Here is a 15899-nt window from a genome sequence, read left to right on the forward strand (position 1 = left end):
TCAGGTCAATGCAACTTTAAGTCATTAACAACAGGCTAAATCTATAGTGTACGTTTTCCCTTCACTTTTGAGTAAAATAGATCAACATTTCAAACTCAATGACAAAATTAGGTAAGAGTTCTTAAAATCAGGTACATCTTTAGCAAAAACTGCAAAATATGACATGGTCTTACATGAAAAATGGAGTAGAACTGCCTGCTTAAGGGGCAAACTAACAGAAAATTAGTATAGGGTGTGTATAAAGAGGGAGTAGATGATGGCATTACTGATCTTTTATTTAAAGCTGTTGCATGTTTTGAAAAGATCAGTTTGCCTCTGGCTCGTGCTGCATAAGAATGTCAAACAGTTGAAAAGAGGGGCGGACAAGACTAGTATGACTCATGTGCAGCATAAATGCAACATAACAGAAGGAATACATGAAAATTCAAGTTTTGCTTAAAATAAATTACATGCTGCTAATTAACTAGTGGTCAGGAAGAGTAATGAAGACAGTTACTTGAGAGCAATGAATGTTTTAGGATACTGCAACAGGATCTATGAATCCAATTTAACCTGTATCCAGTCAATTTGCAACATGCCTCATTCTGGAAGAAACTAATGTTAAACATGGAGCCTCGGTGTTTGTAATGCTGGCCCCACAATGCTATTAAATCACTATCTGCCTGCCAGCAGCAAAAGGTACAATAACCAGGTTGCCAATGGCTTACTAAGTATTTTTGTACAGTTCTATGACAACACAATTTTTCCAGATCAGGTTATTTAAGAAAATATGGCAACTTGATATTCTGTTAAGGCAGCTGGAAATGAATAAAAAAACATAACTATACTCTTAAATATGGTTTAATACTCTTCTCCATTTCTGTACATCACAACACCAAGATATCATTGCTTGGGAGATTTCAGTAGAGGTTATATAGTATGCAAAGACTAGGCATAATACCCCTCCTGTCATGTTCTTTGTATATACACATATATGTATATAACTATATAGATATATGTATAAGATGTGCCACTGAAGAGAACACATTGATTAAAGAAATACAAAATTTTGGCATCATTTCCAAACTTAAATAATAAACATAAAAACTACAAAAAAGAAGTTGCATACTCTAAATATATCATGTGAAACAAGCAGCATTATTTTCAAAAATGTAAATTTACATCCAAATCCTCTGATCTTACCAAGTGACATCAGACCCATTTACAGAGACAGTCTAAAAGCTCTGCTTTTAGGAAAGTAAACTTACATTTTTCTAATAGCATGTCAAAAGGCAAATGTTTATTTTTAAATAACCATCATGTAATTACATGTGTTTTTCACATTTTGCCACATTCAATGCTATTGGGCTATAAAATAAGGGGTACAAATATTTATGTAACTCGCATTGACAAATAGGAATTTTGGACCCTACACATTTTAGAAAGTAGTGTGACAAATAGAAACCTTACAGTTTTAAGACATACTCCCTCCATTCAAGCGAGATAAGACTCTTGGACAAGAAGCGGTTTCAGATTTTGAAAATAGAGTCAGCAAAACAAATTTAGGCACAAAAATGTAAAGTGTGCCCATCAGAAAATCTATTATCCCAAATTCAAAAAAAGGTTAATTTGGTGCACGGTGCTCTAGGGAACAATGTGAACTTTTCCCTTCCTTTGGTTGCCTAAGCCCACTGGTCAAGATTACCCAGTATTACAATCTGAAAACGTATGAAATAAGAGGCATTAGAAAACAATGCATAATAAGAGCTTAATTAGGGCAAAGATTTAAAAAGCAGTTCTAAGGCTATAACTTAAACAGGTCTCAGAAGGGCAGGGCTTTCCTTACCTAATAATTACTTGGCACCAACACAATGGGATTCCAAATAACATTTTAATCTATTAAGGTACTGTAGGAGTTCCAAACCCAATATTTAAAATTTCACCACAATTACACACAGTGTTCTTTCTTCTTGCATGAATCCTGCTAGGATTAAGGGTGCATTAGTAAATCAATATCTTTCAGCCCTAAGCAAAGAACTTCCAATATAGGGAAATAACCAACAGGTTTAAAAGGGGAGCCCTCTTAATTCGCAAATTACATCTTATTTACATCCACTCCACACCAAGAAAGGTATCAATCATGGAACTGAATGATGTTGCCATTAACTAGTATGATTAACGTGGATGTAAAATAGATGAAAAATGGCTTTGACGAATAACTCCTATCCTCTAACTGAATAATCTCAGCTAAGTAATTATTTGCTTATGTTGTTCCCCAACATTTACCAGATTGTTCATATGTTTAAAGGGTGGTTCCAATAAATCCATATGCATTGTTCATGTGCAATGTGTAAGGAGGATGCCAAGTAAATGGGTCACTGCAAATTCAGCAATCGACTCGCTACAAAGTAAAAAAGAAACAAATTAGTATGATTTGTTGGTGTTTTGCCTCGGTATGAAAGTTAAAAAGTCATTTTCATAAAATACAAGAGCAACCAATTTCACTGTCAAGTAAAAGTGAAAAAAAAAAAAAAAAAAAAAAGGACTTTTAAATTATTCCAATGGGGCATTTGGGAATGTAATAGTTTGCTGTTGCACGAACACCAAGAAAAATCAAAATAATTTTTTCACATCCAATGCTTCTCGATCAAGTTAAATGAATCCAAAGTGGTGTTCTGGAACTTGGTAGTTTACTGTAGCACTGACACCAGGACAAACCAGAGAGAGAATAGATCACTTTTCAGGTCCAATGCTTAAAGATCAAGTTCTGGAAATGTTCCAATTCTAAGGCAGGGAACTATTTTATCTTTCACCACGGGTTTGCTCCTTGGGTTGGATGCTGGAGGGCGAGGCACATTTTGCCGAAACCAGGTCAACTACCTAGTAGTCATCAAGGTCAAACAATTCATCCTCTCCGGTTCCGTAATCCATTCCTTGGAAATCCACTCTGTACCTCAGAATACCTGTTGAAAAAACACAATAATTCAGTGTTTACAATTTAACACAAACAAACTAAAGAAAAAGCCTTCCTATTTATGGTGAAGAATATATCAAGTATTTTCTATTTAACTCAGTTGCAGGTTACTCATTTATAGTGGCCCCAAGTCTAAGTAACATAAATGGAAAATGTAAATTACTCACCATAAGTATCTCATTCCTTTCAGGTTCATGACTGAAGTCCTCAATGATTAGCAGTGAAGGGCAAATGCCAAGATATTTATTTGGTGGTTAGAAACACAAGCTGCCCTCTGCACCTTCTTGGCACTCCATCAGGTCCTATTAGCTCAGGTTTATTTTCTCTACGAGATATTATAACATTGGAATATTGAGCACTCCTTTGAAGACAATAGAGTGCTCTAGGCTTCTAATGGCTAGTAGAAGCCCAGAGCATCAACACTGCAATGTATGCTGTTGCTGTGAATAAAGGCCTCAGGGAGTCTGAGGATTATAGCCCCCTTGGGCTCCGTGAGGCCTTTGGTTTACAAATTAGAACATTCAGCCCTCTAGGGGTGGGACGTTTTAATAGCCTTAAAGCCAACCGTAGCTGGGCGTTAGCATCCATTTAAAGCCTGCTCCATTGTTAAAGACCCTCGCCGAATGCTGCAGTGGGCCTTTAATGGCCATTAAGGCAGGCTATGGAGGAAACCAACAAAGCAAAGGATTGGTGGTATCCATAAATGATAAAATATAGAATTTACAGTTCATAACCTATTGCCTTATAATCCAAATCCTTCAGTCCTACGACTGGGAAGATTAGCAAGTGTGAGCACTATAGGGAGGAAGAAGCAGGGCATGCAAGGTGGTATAACCAGAAAGGTCTCCGAGAATGTCCTGACATAAGCATTTGCATTGGAACAGAAGCCGGAAGAGCAGTGGCCACCTAGGTACCGGTCCTACAGTGTCATTAATATCCATGTTCTTGTTATGCAATGGGTGCCACTTAGGCCAGAACTGCTTAAACACCACCCAAAAGGGTCTAACCCTAAAGGGACTAATTTTCAACAATACAAAAATGCATCTAGCATATAATCTAGGCTGCTGTAACTTCTTTCCCTGGGCACTGTTACTAAAGCTTAGACTTTAGAAAATCAGCAGTAGTGTTCCGGTCTGTCAAATGTGAGGCCTTTTCTTGCAGTCCTGGGGCAGAATGAATTAACTTGGCTGTTTTCTTAGTAGGTATTGTTGATACTGTTGGAATCTCAGGAGCACCGGCGCATTCCAACTGTATATCCAAGTTACTTTCACTGGACAGAAATCTCAAAAAGGCAGAACACCACAACTTTTACAAGCCTGATGTAAAACTGAAGGGTCCATCAGCCCCCATGACTCTCACTGTGAAGGATCCTCTTGGCATCTCAAACAGGATATGAAAAAAATTACCATACACATTAACTAGTGCAGGTGCAAGTCAATTACTAATTTCAAAGATGACCTCTCAAAACAGTCAAGCTCTCAAAGAAACACTTTGGAGTTTGTTCTGTGAGAGGGTATAACTGCAGTCAGAAAATAAATTAAATTATGTTTGGAGAAGGCACTACCTCCAAAGGATTGTGACCAAGACCACTGAGCAGTACTTAACGCCCCATAGTAAATGAGGCATCCTTATGGAAGGTAAACAGCAAATAAACCAATGAGCTGAAGGGAAAGCATTTATTTCTGTAGGAATGCAAATTATGGTTTGCATGGCCCTTGGATGCTAGAAGTAGCTAAAAATGAAATAAAATGCAGAACAGAATACATTTAGTACTTAAGTGGTGGTGTACGTTTTTGGGACATTTTTCATGCCGCTTGAGGAATATTAAGTTTTTGTTCTGACAGTCAAGTGATCCTAGACTACGTTTTTAGATCGAAGGTCCTTATTAAGTGGGGAGTTAAATTCATTCTTGAAGCACCTCCTCTCGCGGGTAGGAGGATGGAAGGCAAAGCTGAACAACATTCACTGGATTCAAGGTAAGGCATACTTTGGTTTTCCGACAGGGGTCAATACTTCATTTCAGTGGTATAAAAAAGGAGCAGAATGCCATTGACATAATATCCTTCTAACTAATTGTTTCTTCTAATAGTGGAATAGCCTTGTGGGATCTTAACTGAGTATTTTTCCTTTCTCCGCAACATGCTAGATAGTTCAGGGCTAGAAGAAAAAGTTAATTACCTACAGTAACTATCTTTTAGGTTGGTGAGGAACCTGCAGATAGGGTATCTACCAGAAGAATGAAAATGTCACTTACCCAGTGTACATCTGTTCGTGGCATTAGTCGCTGCAGATTCACATGTTTCGCACAGTCCGCTGCCTGGTGTTGGGCTCGGAGTATTACAAGTTGTTTTTCTTCGAAGAAGTCTTTTTTGGTCACGGGACCGAAGGACTCCTCCCTCTTCGGCTCCATTGCGCATGGGCGTCGACTCCATCTTAGATTGTTTTCCCCGCAGAGGGTGAGGATGGAGTTGTTTGCTATAAATAGTGCCCATGCAATGGAGTGAATACGTATGTATATAAAAAGTTTATAATAATTATTTACAAATGTACAAATGTTTAAGATTTAAGATCTACTTCTAAACGGCTACAGGCTTCCCGGGGAGGCGGGAGGGCACATGTGAATCTGCAGCGACTAATGCCACGAACAGATGTACACTGGGTAAGTGACATTTTCAGTTCGATGGCATATGTTGCTGCAGATACACGTTTCGCATAGACTATAAAGCAGTTACCTCCCCTAAAAGCGGTGGTTTAGCCTGTAGGAGTTGAAGTAGTTTGGAATAATGTTCTTAGTACAGCTTGGCCCACTGTAGCTTGTTGTGCATTTAGTACGTCTACACAGTAGTGTTTAGTAAATGTATGAGGCGTAGACCAGGTTGCAGCCTTACATATTTCGCTCATAGGAATGTTTCCTAGAAAGGCCATTGTAGCACCTTTCTTTCTGGTTGAGTGTGCCTTTGGTGTAATAGGCAATTCTCTTTTGGCTTTAAGATAGCATGTTTGAATACATCTGACTATCCATCTAGCAATGCCTTGTTTAGAGATTGGATTTCCTATGTGTGGTTTTTGAAAAGCTATGAACAGTTGTTTTGTTTTCCTGATTAGCTTTGTTCTGTCAATGTAGTACATTAGTGCTCTTTTGATGTCTAATGTATGTAGTGCCCTTTCAGCCACGGAATCTGGTTGTGGGAAGAACACTGGCAATTCTACTGTTTGATTTAAATGGAATGGTGAGATTACTTTTGGTAGAAATTTTGGATTTGTTCTTAGAACTATTTTATTTTTGTGTATTTGAATAAATGGTTCTTGTATGGTAAATGCCTGTATTTCACTTACTCTTCTGAGGGATGTGATTGCAATGAGAAATGCGACTTTCCAGGTTAGATATTGCATTTCACAGGAATGCATGGGTTCGAAAGGTGGACCCATGAGTCTTGTTAAGACGATGTTAAGGTTCCATGAAGGAACTGGTGGTGTTCTTGGTGGTATAATTCTTTTTAGCCCTTCCATGAATGCTTTAATAACTGGTATTCTAAATAGAGACGATGAATGAGTAGTTTGTAGGTAAGCAGATATTGCTGCGAGGTGTATTTTTATAGATGAAAAAGCGAGATTCGCTTTTTGCAAATGTAGTAAGTATCCCACTATGTCCTTTGTAGAGGCATGCAATGGTTGGATTTGATTGGCATGGCAGTAGTAAACAAATCTTTTCCACTTAGATGCATAGCAGTGTCTAGTGGAAGCTTTTCTAGCTTGTTTTATGACCTCCATGCATTCTTGTGTGAGGTCTAAGTGTCCGAATTCTAGGATTTCAGGAGCCAAATTGCCAGATTCAATGATGCTGGGTTTGGATGCCTGATCTGTTGTTTGTGTTGTGTTAACAGATCTGGTCTGTTGGGTAGTTTGACATGCGGTACTAGTGAAAGGTCTAGTAGAGTTGTATACCAAGGTTGTCTTGCCCATGTGGGTGCTATCAGTATGAGTTTGAGTTGGTTTTGACTCAACTTGTTTACTAGATATGGAAGGAGAGGGGGAAAAGCGTATGCAAATATCCCTGACCAACTCATCCACAGAGCATTGCCTTGTGATTCGCGGTGTGGGTACCTGGATGCAAAGTTTTGGCATTTTGAGTTTTCTTTTGTTGCGAACAAATCTATCTGGGGTGTTCCCCCAAATTTGAAAGTACTTGTTCAGAACTTGGGGGTGAATTTCCCATTCGTGGACTTGTTGGTGGTCTCGCGAAAGGTTGTCTGCTAGTTGGTTTTGGATCCCTGGAATAAATTGTGCTATTAGGCGAATGTTGTTGTGAATCGCCCACTGCCATATTTTTTGTGTTAGGAGGCACAATTGTGTCGAGTGTGTTCCTCCTTGTTTGTTTAAATAATACATTGTTGTCATGTTGTCTGTTTTGACAAGAATGTATTTGTGTGTTATTATGGGTTGAAAGGCTTTTAACGCTAGAAATACTGCTAACAGTTCTAGGTAATTGATATGAAATTTTGTTTGGTGTACATCCCATTGTCCTTGAATGCTGTGGTGATTGAGGTGTGCTCCCCACCCTGTCATGGAAGCATCTGTTGTTATAACGTATTGAGGCACTGGGTCCTGAAATGTCCGCCCTTTGTTTAAATTGTTGCTGTTCCACCATAGAAGCGAGAGGTATGTTTGGCGGTCTACCAACACCAGATCTTGAAGTTGACCCTGTGCCTGTGACCATTGTGATGCTAGGCACTGTTGTAAGGGTCGCATGTGTAGTCTTGCGTTTGGGACAATGGCTATGCATGATGACATCATGCCTAGAAGTTTTAGCACAAATTTTGCTTGTATCTTTTGGTTTGGAAACATAGCACTTATTACCTTGTGGAATGCTTGCACTCTTTGTGGACTTGGAGTGGCAATTCCCTTTGATGTGTTGATGGTTGCTCCTAGATATTGTGTCTGACACGGTTCGAGGTGTGATTTTGTATAGTTGATGGAGAAACCCAGTTTGTGAAGGGTTTGTATGACATATGTGGTGTCGTTTGCGCACTTTTTTACTGTGTTGGTCTTGATTAGCCAATCGTCCAGGTAAGGAAACACATGTATCTGTTGTCTCCTGATATGTGCTGCTACTACTGCTAGACATTTTGTGAACACTCTTGGTGCAGTTGTTATTCCGAATAGCAACACTTTGAATTGGTAATGTATTCCTTTGAATACGAACCTTAGGTACTTTCTGTGAGAAGGGTGTATCGGTATATGAAAGTACGCATCTTTTAGGTCTAATGTGGTCATGTAATCTTGCTGTTTGAGCAGTGGAATGATGTCTTGTAGTGTGACGATGTGAAAGTGGTCCGATATGATGTAGGTATTTAGTGTCCTGAGATCTAATATTGGTCTTAATGTTTTGTCTTTTTTTTGGGAATTAGAAAGTACAGGGAGTAAACTCCTGTGTTTTTTTGTTGTACTGGTACTAACTCTATTGCATCCTTTTGCAGTAGTGCTTGAACTTCTAGTCCTAAAAGTTCTAAATGTTGTGGTGACATTTTGCGTGTTTTTGGAGGGATGTTTGGTGGGAATTTGTGGAATTCTATGCAATAGCCATGTTGGATTATTGCTAATACCCAATTGTCTGTTGTAATCTGCTGCCAAGATTGGTAGAATTGGCTTAGTCTTCCCCCCACTGGTGTTGAGTGAAGGGGTTGTGTGACTTGAAAGTCACTGTTTAGGTGGAGGTGTTTTTGGAGTCTGGAATCTTCCCCTACTCCTTGGGAATTGACCCCCTCTATATCCCCTGAAACCTCCCCTTTGGAATGAACCCTGATATGGTGTGGTTCTTGTTTGTTGGCTGGTGGTGTCTGTGGGTTGGCCACGAAACCCCCCTCTAAATGGAGTTTTTCTAAAAGAGCCTCTGCTCTGCGGGGAGTAGAGTGCGCCCATGGCTTTGGCCGTGTCTGTGTCCTTTTTAAGTTTTTCAATGGCTGTGTCCACTTCAGGGCCAAAAAGTTGTTTCTCGTTGAAGGGCATATTAAGGACAGCCTGCTGGATTTCAGGTTTGAAGCCTGAAGTGCGGAGCCAAGCGTGTCTCCTTATGGTGACAGCAGTGTTGACTGTTCTCGCTGCAGTATCAGCTGCGTCCAGTGAAGAGCGGATTTAATTGTTTGAGATCGTTTGTCCCTCTTCAACTATTTGCTGCGCCCTTTTTTGGTATTCCTGGGGAAGATGGTCTACGAGAAGTTGCATCTCATCCCAGTGTGCGCGGTCATATCTGGCCAGCAGCGCTTGAGAATTTGCGATGCGCCACTGGTTGGCTGCCTGTGATGCTACTCTTTTTCCTGCCGCATCAAATTTTCTGCTTTCTTTGTCCGGAGGTGGGGCGTCGCCAGATGTAAGGGAATTTGCTCTCTTGCGAGCTGCCCCTACTACTACGGAGTCAGGTGGTAACTGCGAAGTAATAAACACTGGGTCTGTGGGTGGTGGTTTGTATTTCTTATCCACCCTTGGGGTGATGGCTCTTGATTTTACGGGCTCTTCAAAAATTTGTTTTGCGTGCCGTAACATCCCTGGTAGCATTGGGAGACATTGATATTGGCTATGTGTAGCCAAGAGGGTGTTAAATAAAAAATCATCCTCTATAGGATCGGAATGCAGTTGGACATTGTGGAATTCTGCAGCCCTAGCCACCAGTTGCGAGTATGAGGTACTGTCCTCTGGCGGTGACGGCTTTGTGGGGTATGAATCGAGATCATTGTCCGGCACTGGGGTGTCATATAGGTCCCAAGCGTCTTGATCCTGATTATCTTGACTTATGGTAGTTTGCGCTGGTGAGTGCATTTGTGGCGGTGTTTGTGCCGGCGACGCCTGTTGTGGTGGAGAGGGCGGAGGCGTGACTTTTTTAACCACTTTGGCTTGTGGTTGTGCGTCATCCTTGAGGAGACTGATCCTTCTTTTCCTCATTATTGGGGGAAGGGTTGATATCTTCCCTGTGTCTTGCTGGATGTACAGTCTCTTTTGTGTGTAGTCTGATTCTACACTTTGGAGCTCTTGTCCAAATCTGTGCATCTGGCCACTTATTCCTTGTTCCACTGTGTAGGATGAAGGTGTGGAACTTTTCGGCACCGAGAATCTTTTTTCGGCTTCGGCACCAACAGAATTTTTGTGGCTTTCGGCAGTGTGTCTCGGTGCCGATGTTTTTCGGTGCCGGCATCTTGTTTTTGCCTCTCGGAGCCGCTATCTCGGCTCCGAGGTTGCTCCATGGCGGTCCCTCGACCGGAGTCGGGTGTCTTCGCTATGGGCGTGCCCTTTTTCGGCGCCTTCGACGGGTCGCCGGTTTTATGGGTCGAGCCATGGCCTGTTGGCAGTGGCGTCCCCTGGGCTTTTGTCTTCTCGATGGTTTTAATTTTCGACGTCTTACTCACTGTTTGTTGCTGTTGTTCGACGTCGGAGTCTCCGGATTCTGATTCCGGAACCGAGAATGTTTCCTCTTAGTCGTCGAAACGTTGTTTTGTTGGCGTGCACGCCATTTGTAGCCGCCTGGCTCTTCGGTCCCGGAGTGTTTTTCTGGACCGGAAGGCTCGACAGGCCTCACAGGTATCCTCCTTGTGCTCGGGGGACAAGCACAAGTTACAGACCAAGTGCTGATCTGTATAAGGATACTTACTGTGACATTTTGGGCAGAAACGAAACGGGGTCCGTTCCATCGGCTTCGATGTCGCACGCGGTCGGGCCGACCAGGCCCCGATGGGGGAATCGAAGCTACCCCAAAGTCTTCCGATGATCGGTGTCGATGTACCTAACTATCCCGATACCGAACGGAACAATACCGACGCTTTCTTCCGAGATTCTGACTAACTTTCCGAACCGAAACACGGAGCGAAAAGGAATACGTCCGAACCCGACAGCAGAAAAAAACAATCTAAGATGGAGTCGACGCCCATGCGCAATGGAGCCGAAGAGGGAGGAGTCCTTCGGTCCCGTGACCAAAAAAGACTTCTTCGAAGAAAAACAACTTGTAATACTCCGAGCCCAACACCAGGCAGCGGACTGTGCGAAACATGTGTATCTGCAGCAACATATGCCATCGAACAATTAGTTACTTAACTGTAACTTTAGTTCTCCAGTGTTGTAATCTTTCATAGATTCACATGCTTGAATCATTCCCTGTTGTCTAGATGGCAGCCCCTGGTATATTTAACCAAGTAGTATTAACATAGTGTTAAACTGAGAGGCCTAAGGTCCTTTAGGTTTAAACCTATCTGTAGGAAGTTGGCTCTGTATGCACTATTTCAAAGTAAGAAATAGCATGCACAGAGTCCAAGGGTTCCCCTTAGAGGTAATATAGTGGCAAAAAGAGATAATTCTAATGCTCTATTTTGTGGTAGTGTGGACGAGCAGTAGGCTTATCAGAGGGTAGTGTTAAGCATTTGTTGTACACACACAGGCAATAAAAGAGGAACACACTCAGACAATTCCAGGCCAATAGGTTTTTGTATAGAAAAATAAATTTTCTTAATTTATTTTAAGAACCGCAGGTTCAAGATTTACAAGTAATACTTCCAATGAAAGGTATTTCACTTAGGAACTTTGAATTAGCAAAATAGCATGTACAGTTTTCACACAAACGGCAATAAGCTATTTTAAAACTAGACAGTGCAATTTTCAACAGTTCCTGGGGGATGTAACTATTTGTTAGTTTTGCAGGTAAGTAAACCACCTACAGGGTTCAAAGGTGGGTCCAAGGTAGCCCACCGTCGGGGGTTCAGAGCAACCCTAAAGTTACCACACCAGCAGCTCAGGGCCGGTCAGGTGCAGAGGTCAAAGTGGTACCCAAAACGTGTAGGCTTCAATGGAGAAGGGGGTGCACCCCGGTTCCAGTCTGCCAGCAGGTAAGTACCTGCATCTTCAGAGGGCAGACCAGGGGGGTTTTGTAGGGCACGGGGGCAGACGGACAGACACAAGTCAGCACAAAAAGTACACCCTCAGCGGCACGGGGGCATCCGGGTGCAGAGTGCAAACAGGCGTCGGGTTTACAATGGAGTTCAATGGGAGACCCAGGGGTCTCTTCAGCGAAGCAGGCAGGTGTGTGTGGGGGAGGGGGGTGGAGGCCTCCTCGGGGTAGCCACCACCAGGGCAATGGAGAGGGCCACCTGGGGGTCGCTTCTGCACTGGAGGTCGGATCCTTCAGGTCCTGGGGGAGCGGGTGCAGTGTCTTTACCAGGCGTCGGGTTCTTTGAAGCAGGCAGTCGCGGTCAGGGGGAGGCTCTGGATTCCCTCTGCAGGCATCGCTGGGGGGGGGCTCAGGGGGATCAACTCTGCCTACTCACAGGTTCGCAGTCGCCGGGGAGTCCTCCCTGTAGTGTTTCTCCGCAGGTCGAGTCGGGTGCAGAGTGCAAAGTCTCACGCTTCCGGCGGGAAACGTGTGGTCTTTAAAAGTTGCTTCTTTGTTGCAAAGAGGTTTCTTCTTTGGAGCAGAGCCGCTGTCCTCGGGAGTTCTTGGTCCTTTTAGATGCAGGGTAGTCCTCTGAGGCTTCAGAGGTCGCTGGACCCTGTGGAACGCGTCGCTGTTGCAGTTTTTTCTTGAAGTGGGGAGACAGGTCTGTAGAGCTGGGGCCAAAGCAGTTGGTGTCTCCGTCTTCTCTGCAGGGCTTTCAGGTCAGCAGTCCTTCCTCATCTTAGGTTGCAGGAATCTAGTTTCCTAGATTCTGAGGAGCCCCTAAATACTGAATTTAGGGGTGTGTTTAGGTCTGGGAGGGCAGTAGCCAATGGCTACTGTCCTGGAGGGTGGCTACACCCTCTTTGTGTCTCCACCCTGAGGGGAAGGGGGCACATCCCTATTCCTATTGGAGGAATCCTCCAAAATCAAGATGGAGGATTTCCAAAGGCAGGGATCACTTCAGCTCAGAAGTGGGGCAGTTGCCGGAGGGGGCGGGCAACTCCACTAGCTGGAGTGCCCTGGGGTGCTGTAACAAAGGGGGTGAGCCTTTGAGGCTCACCACCAGGTGTTAAAGTTCCTGCAGTGGGAGGTGAGAGGCACCACCACTCAGTACAGGCTTTGTTACTAGCCACTGAGTGACAAAGGCACTCTCCCCATGTGGCCAGCAACATGTCTGGTGTGTGGCAGGCTGCTAAAACTAGTCAGCCCACACTGGTAGGTGGGTGTATTTCACAATAAAATGTACACTGGCAGTTCGTGTATGACAGACTCTCAGACCATATACTCAAGAAAAACTGCTACAGCGACGCGTCCCCCAGGGTCCAGCGACCTCTGAAGCCTCAGAGGACTACCCTGCATCTAAAAGGACCAAGGACTCCAGAGGACAGCGGCCCTGCTCCAAAGAAACTGCAACTTTGCAACAAAGAAGCAACTTTTAAAGACCACACGTTTCCCACCCGAAGCATGAGACTTTCCACCTTGCACCCGACGCCCCGGGCTCGACCTGTGGACAACCAACACTACAGTGAGGACTCCCCGGCGACTGCGAGCCCGTGAGTAGCTCGAGTTGACACCCCCCCCCCCCCCCACCGGGCCCCCACAGCGACGCCTGCAGAGGGACTCCAGAGGCTCCCCCTGACCGCGACTGCCTGCTTCAAAGAACCCGACGCCTGGTAAAGGCACTGGACCTGAATGATACGACCTCCATTGCAGGAGCGACCCCCCCCCCCAGGCGGCCCTCTCCCTAGCCCAGGTGGTGGCTACCGTGAGGAGCACCCCCCCTCCCGCATCGTTGAAGAGACCCCTGGGTCTCCCATTGAAACATATTGCAAACCCGACGCCTGTTTGCACACTGCAGCCGCCCACCTCCGTGCTGCTGAGGGTGTACTTTGTGCTGACTTGTGTCCCCCCGGTGCCCTACAAAACCCCCCTGGTCTGCCCTCCAAAGACGCGGGTACTTACCTGCTGGCAGACTGGAACCGGGGCACCCCTATTTCCATTGAAGCCTATGCGTTTTGGGCACCACTTTGACCTCTGCACCTGACCGGCCCTGAGCTGCTGGTGTGGTAACTTAGGGGTTGCCCTGAACCCCCAACGGTGGGCTACCTTGGACCCAACTTTGAACCCTGTAAGTGCTTTACTTACCTGAAAAACTAACAAATACTTACCTCCCCCAGGAACTGTTGAATTTTGCACTAAGTGTCCAATTTTAAAATAGCTTATTGCCATTTTTGCCAAAACTGTACATGGTATTGGGATGATTCAAAGTTCCTAAGATACCGGAGTGAAATACCTTTCATTTAAAGTATTGCTTGTAAATCTTGAACCTGTGGTTCTTAAAATAAACTAAGAAAATATATTTTTCTATATAAAAACCTCTTGGCCTGGAAATGAGTGTGTGTTCCTCATTTATTGCCTGTGTGTGTTCAACAAATGCTTAACACTACCCTCTGATAAGCCAACTTCCTACACCAGACATTTCTGAAAACTAGACACCCTAGGAGTCCAGGGAGGTGACTTGCATGGATGCCCCAGTGTTATCTTACCCAGAGTCCGCAGCTAACCTAGAATTTAGATTTTACAAAATCGCATTTTTCCCACATTTGTGTGGGATCACTGCACCGGAACAAACTTCCTACCACCAAATGTTCGCACCAGTCCCTCTGTAAAAATGTTACCTCACTTGTGTAGGTGGGCCAAGTGCCTGTGACAGGGAAGAGCCAAAAACATGTCTAAAATGAGGGGGAACCAAAGCGGGTCTAAAAGGGCAGTTTGGAAAAAAAAACATGTTTTTAGGCTGACAAGTGGGGCAGAATTTTTATTGGTATAGATGCGACAGTGCTGGGTGGTACGAATTTTGTTGATTCCTGCAGATTCTGTAAGGTTCCATCACAAAAGTGTGGGAAAAATGCGTGATTTCAAGCAAAGTTGGAGGTTTGCAGGGCACTGTGGGTAAGAAAATGGTGCGGGGTGCATGTGAAGCACACCACCCTGGACTCACCCAGATGTTTAGTTCTCAGATGTGCCTAGGTCTCGTAGATTTTTCTACATGGCAGCGTCCCTAAGACCAAAAAGTGCAGCCCTCACCATTCAAAGTGGGATGATTTTGAGAGTTAGCCAAGCTCTCATAGACCAAATGTAAAACCAAAACCCAAAAAAATCAAATATCCTCTTGCTTGCTGTGGGATAAGATGTTTTAGTGTGCGGGGGGAGAGCTGAAAGACTGTTACCCCCTTCCGTTGGGGTGGGGGTATAACCATACCCATACTGGTTGGTAGCCACCATCCCACTGTTTTTTTGGACTGGATTGGGGGTAAATGCCCCATCTGCCCACCGGTGATCAGAACAACTTTGTCCCCGTTTATTTGGGGTGGGGGTATGGCCATACCCCCCCACCCTCTTTAAAAAAAAATATATCTTCCCTGGTCTCTGGTGGGCTTTCTGCCCCCCCTGTGATTACCCTTCCATCCCTGCCCATGGGAGAGGGGTGCCAGCTAGGGCTTCCCCTGAGGGCCTTAGCCAGGACATAAAGGTTATGCCTTAGACACCTGAGCGGTGCAGTCGAGGACGTAACCGTTATGTCCTTGGCACCCAAGGGGTTGATGCAGGGGGTCTTCAACCTGGGTGGCCGGCCCCCCCTATGGCGGCCTCAAGTGATCCTGGTTTTAAGCTGGAAAACATGGGCAGCAATAAACTGCTCTGTACTAGGCCATCAATAACATGTTTTGACATTTATATCCAAGCTGGGAGTATATATCAAAAGGAAAGGGGGTCCAAACACTTCAGAACCCCCACATAGACTTCTGATAACACATTGTGGATACTTTTACACACTAGTAAGGCCTGTCTTACCAGAACAGTATGTTTGCCAACATTTATTTGATTGCTTTTTTAAAACAGTATCGGAGTCGAAATGCAATGTCTAAATAAGTCCAGTCACATTTATACATTACCAATGTAAAAGAATGATTATGAAAAATTCAGAGGGGTCCCCACTGATTTTTCTTTCTCAAATTTGGGGGGGTGTGGGTGGTG

The 15899-nt window shown here is 44.1% G+C and overlaps 1 protein-coding gene across 1 annotated transcript in view; it reads right to left on the reverse strand.

The window, feature by feature from the left end:
• Positions 1-824: 824 nt before the first annotated feature.
• ETF1 (eukaryotic translation termination factor 1) overlaps positions 825-15899 on the reverse strand; it is a 255204-nt gene continuing 240129 nt past the window's right edge. Inside the window, exon 11 of the mRNA XM_069199325.1 lies at positions 825-2942. Within this exon, the coding sequence (XP_069055426.1) occupies positions 2860-2942 (83 nt within the window). The 3' untranslated portion in view covers positions 825-2859. The remainder of the gene's footprint in view (positions 2943-15899) is intronic.

The sequence above is a fragment of the Pleurodeles waltl genome, chromosome 7 (genome assembly GCF_031143425.1).
Source record: "Pleurodeles waltl isolate 20211129_DDA chromosome 7, aPleWal1.hap1.20221129, whole genome shotgun sequence".
NCBI classification, from domain to species: Eukaryota; Metazoa; Chordata; class Amphibia; order Caudata; family Salamandridae; genus Pleurodeles; species Pleurodeles waltl.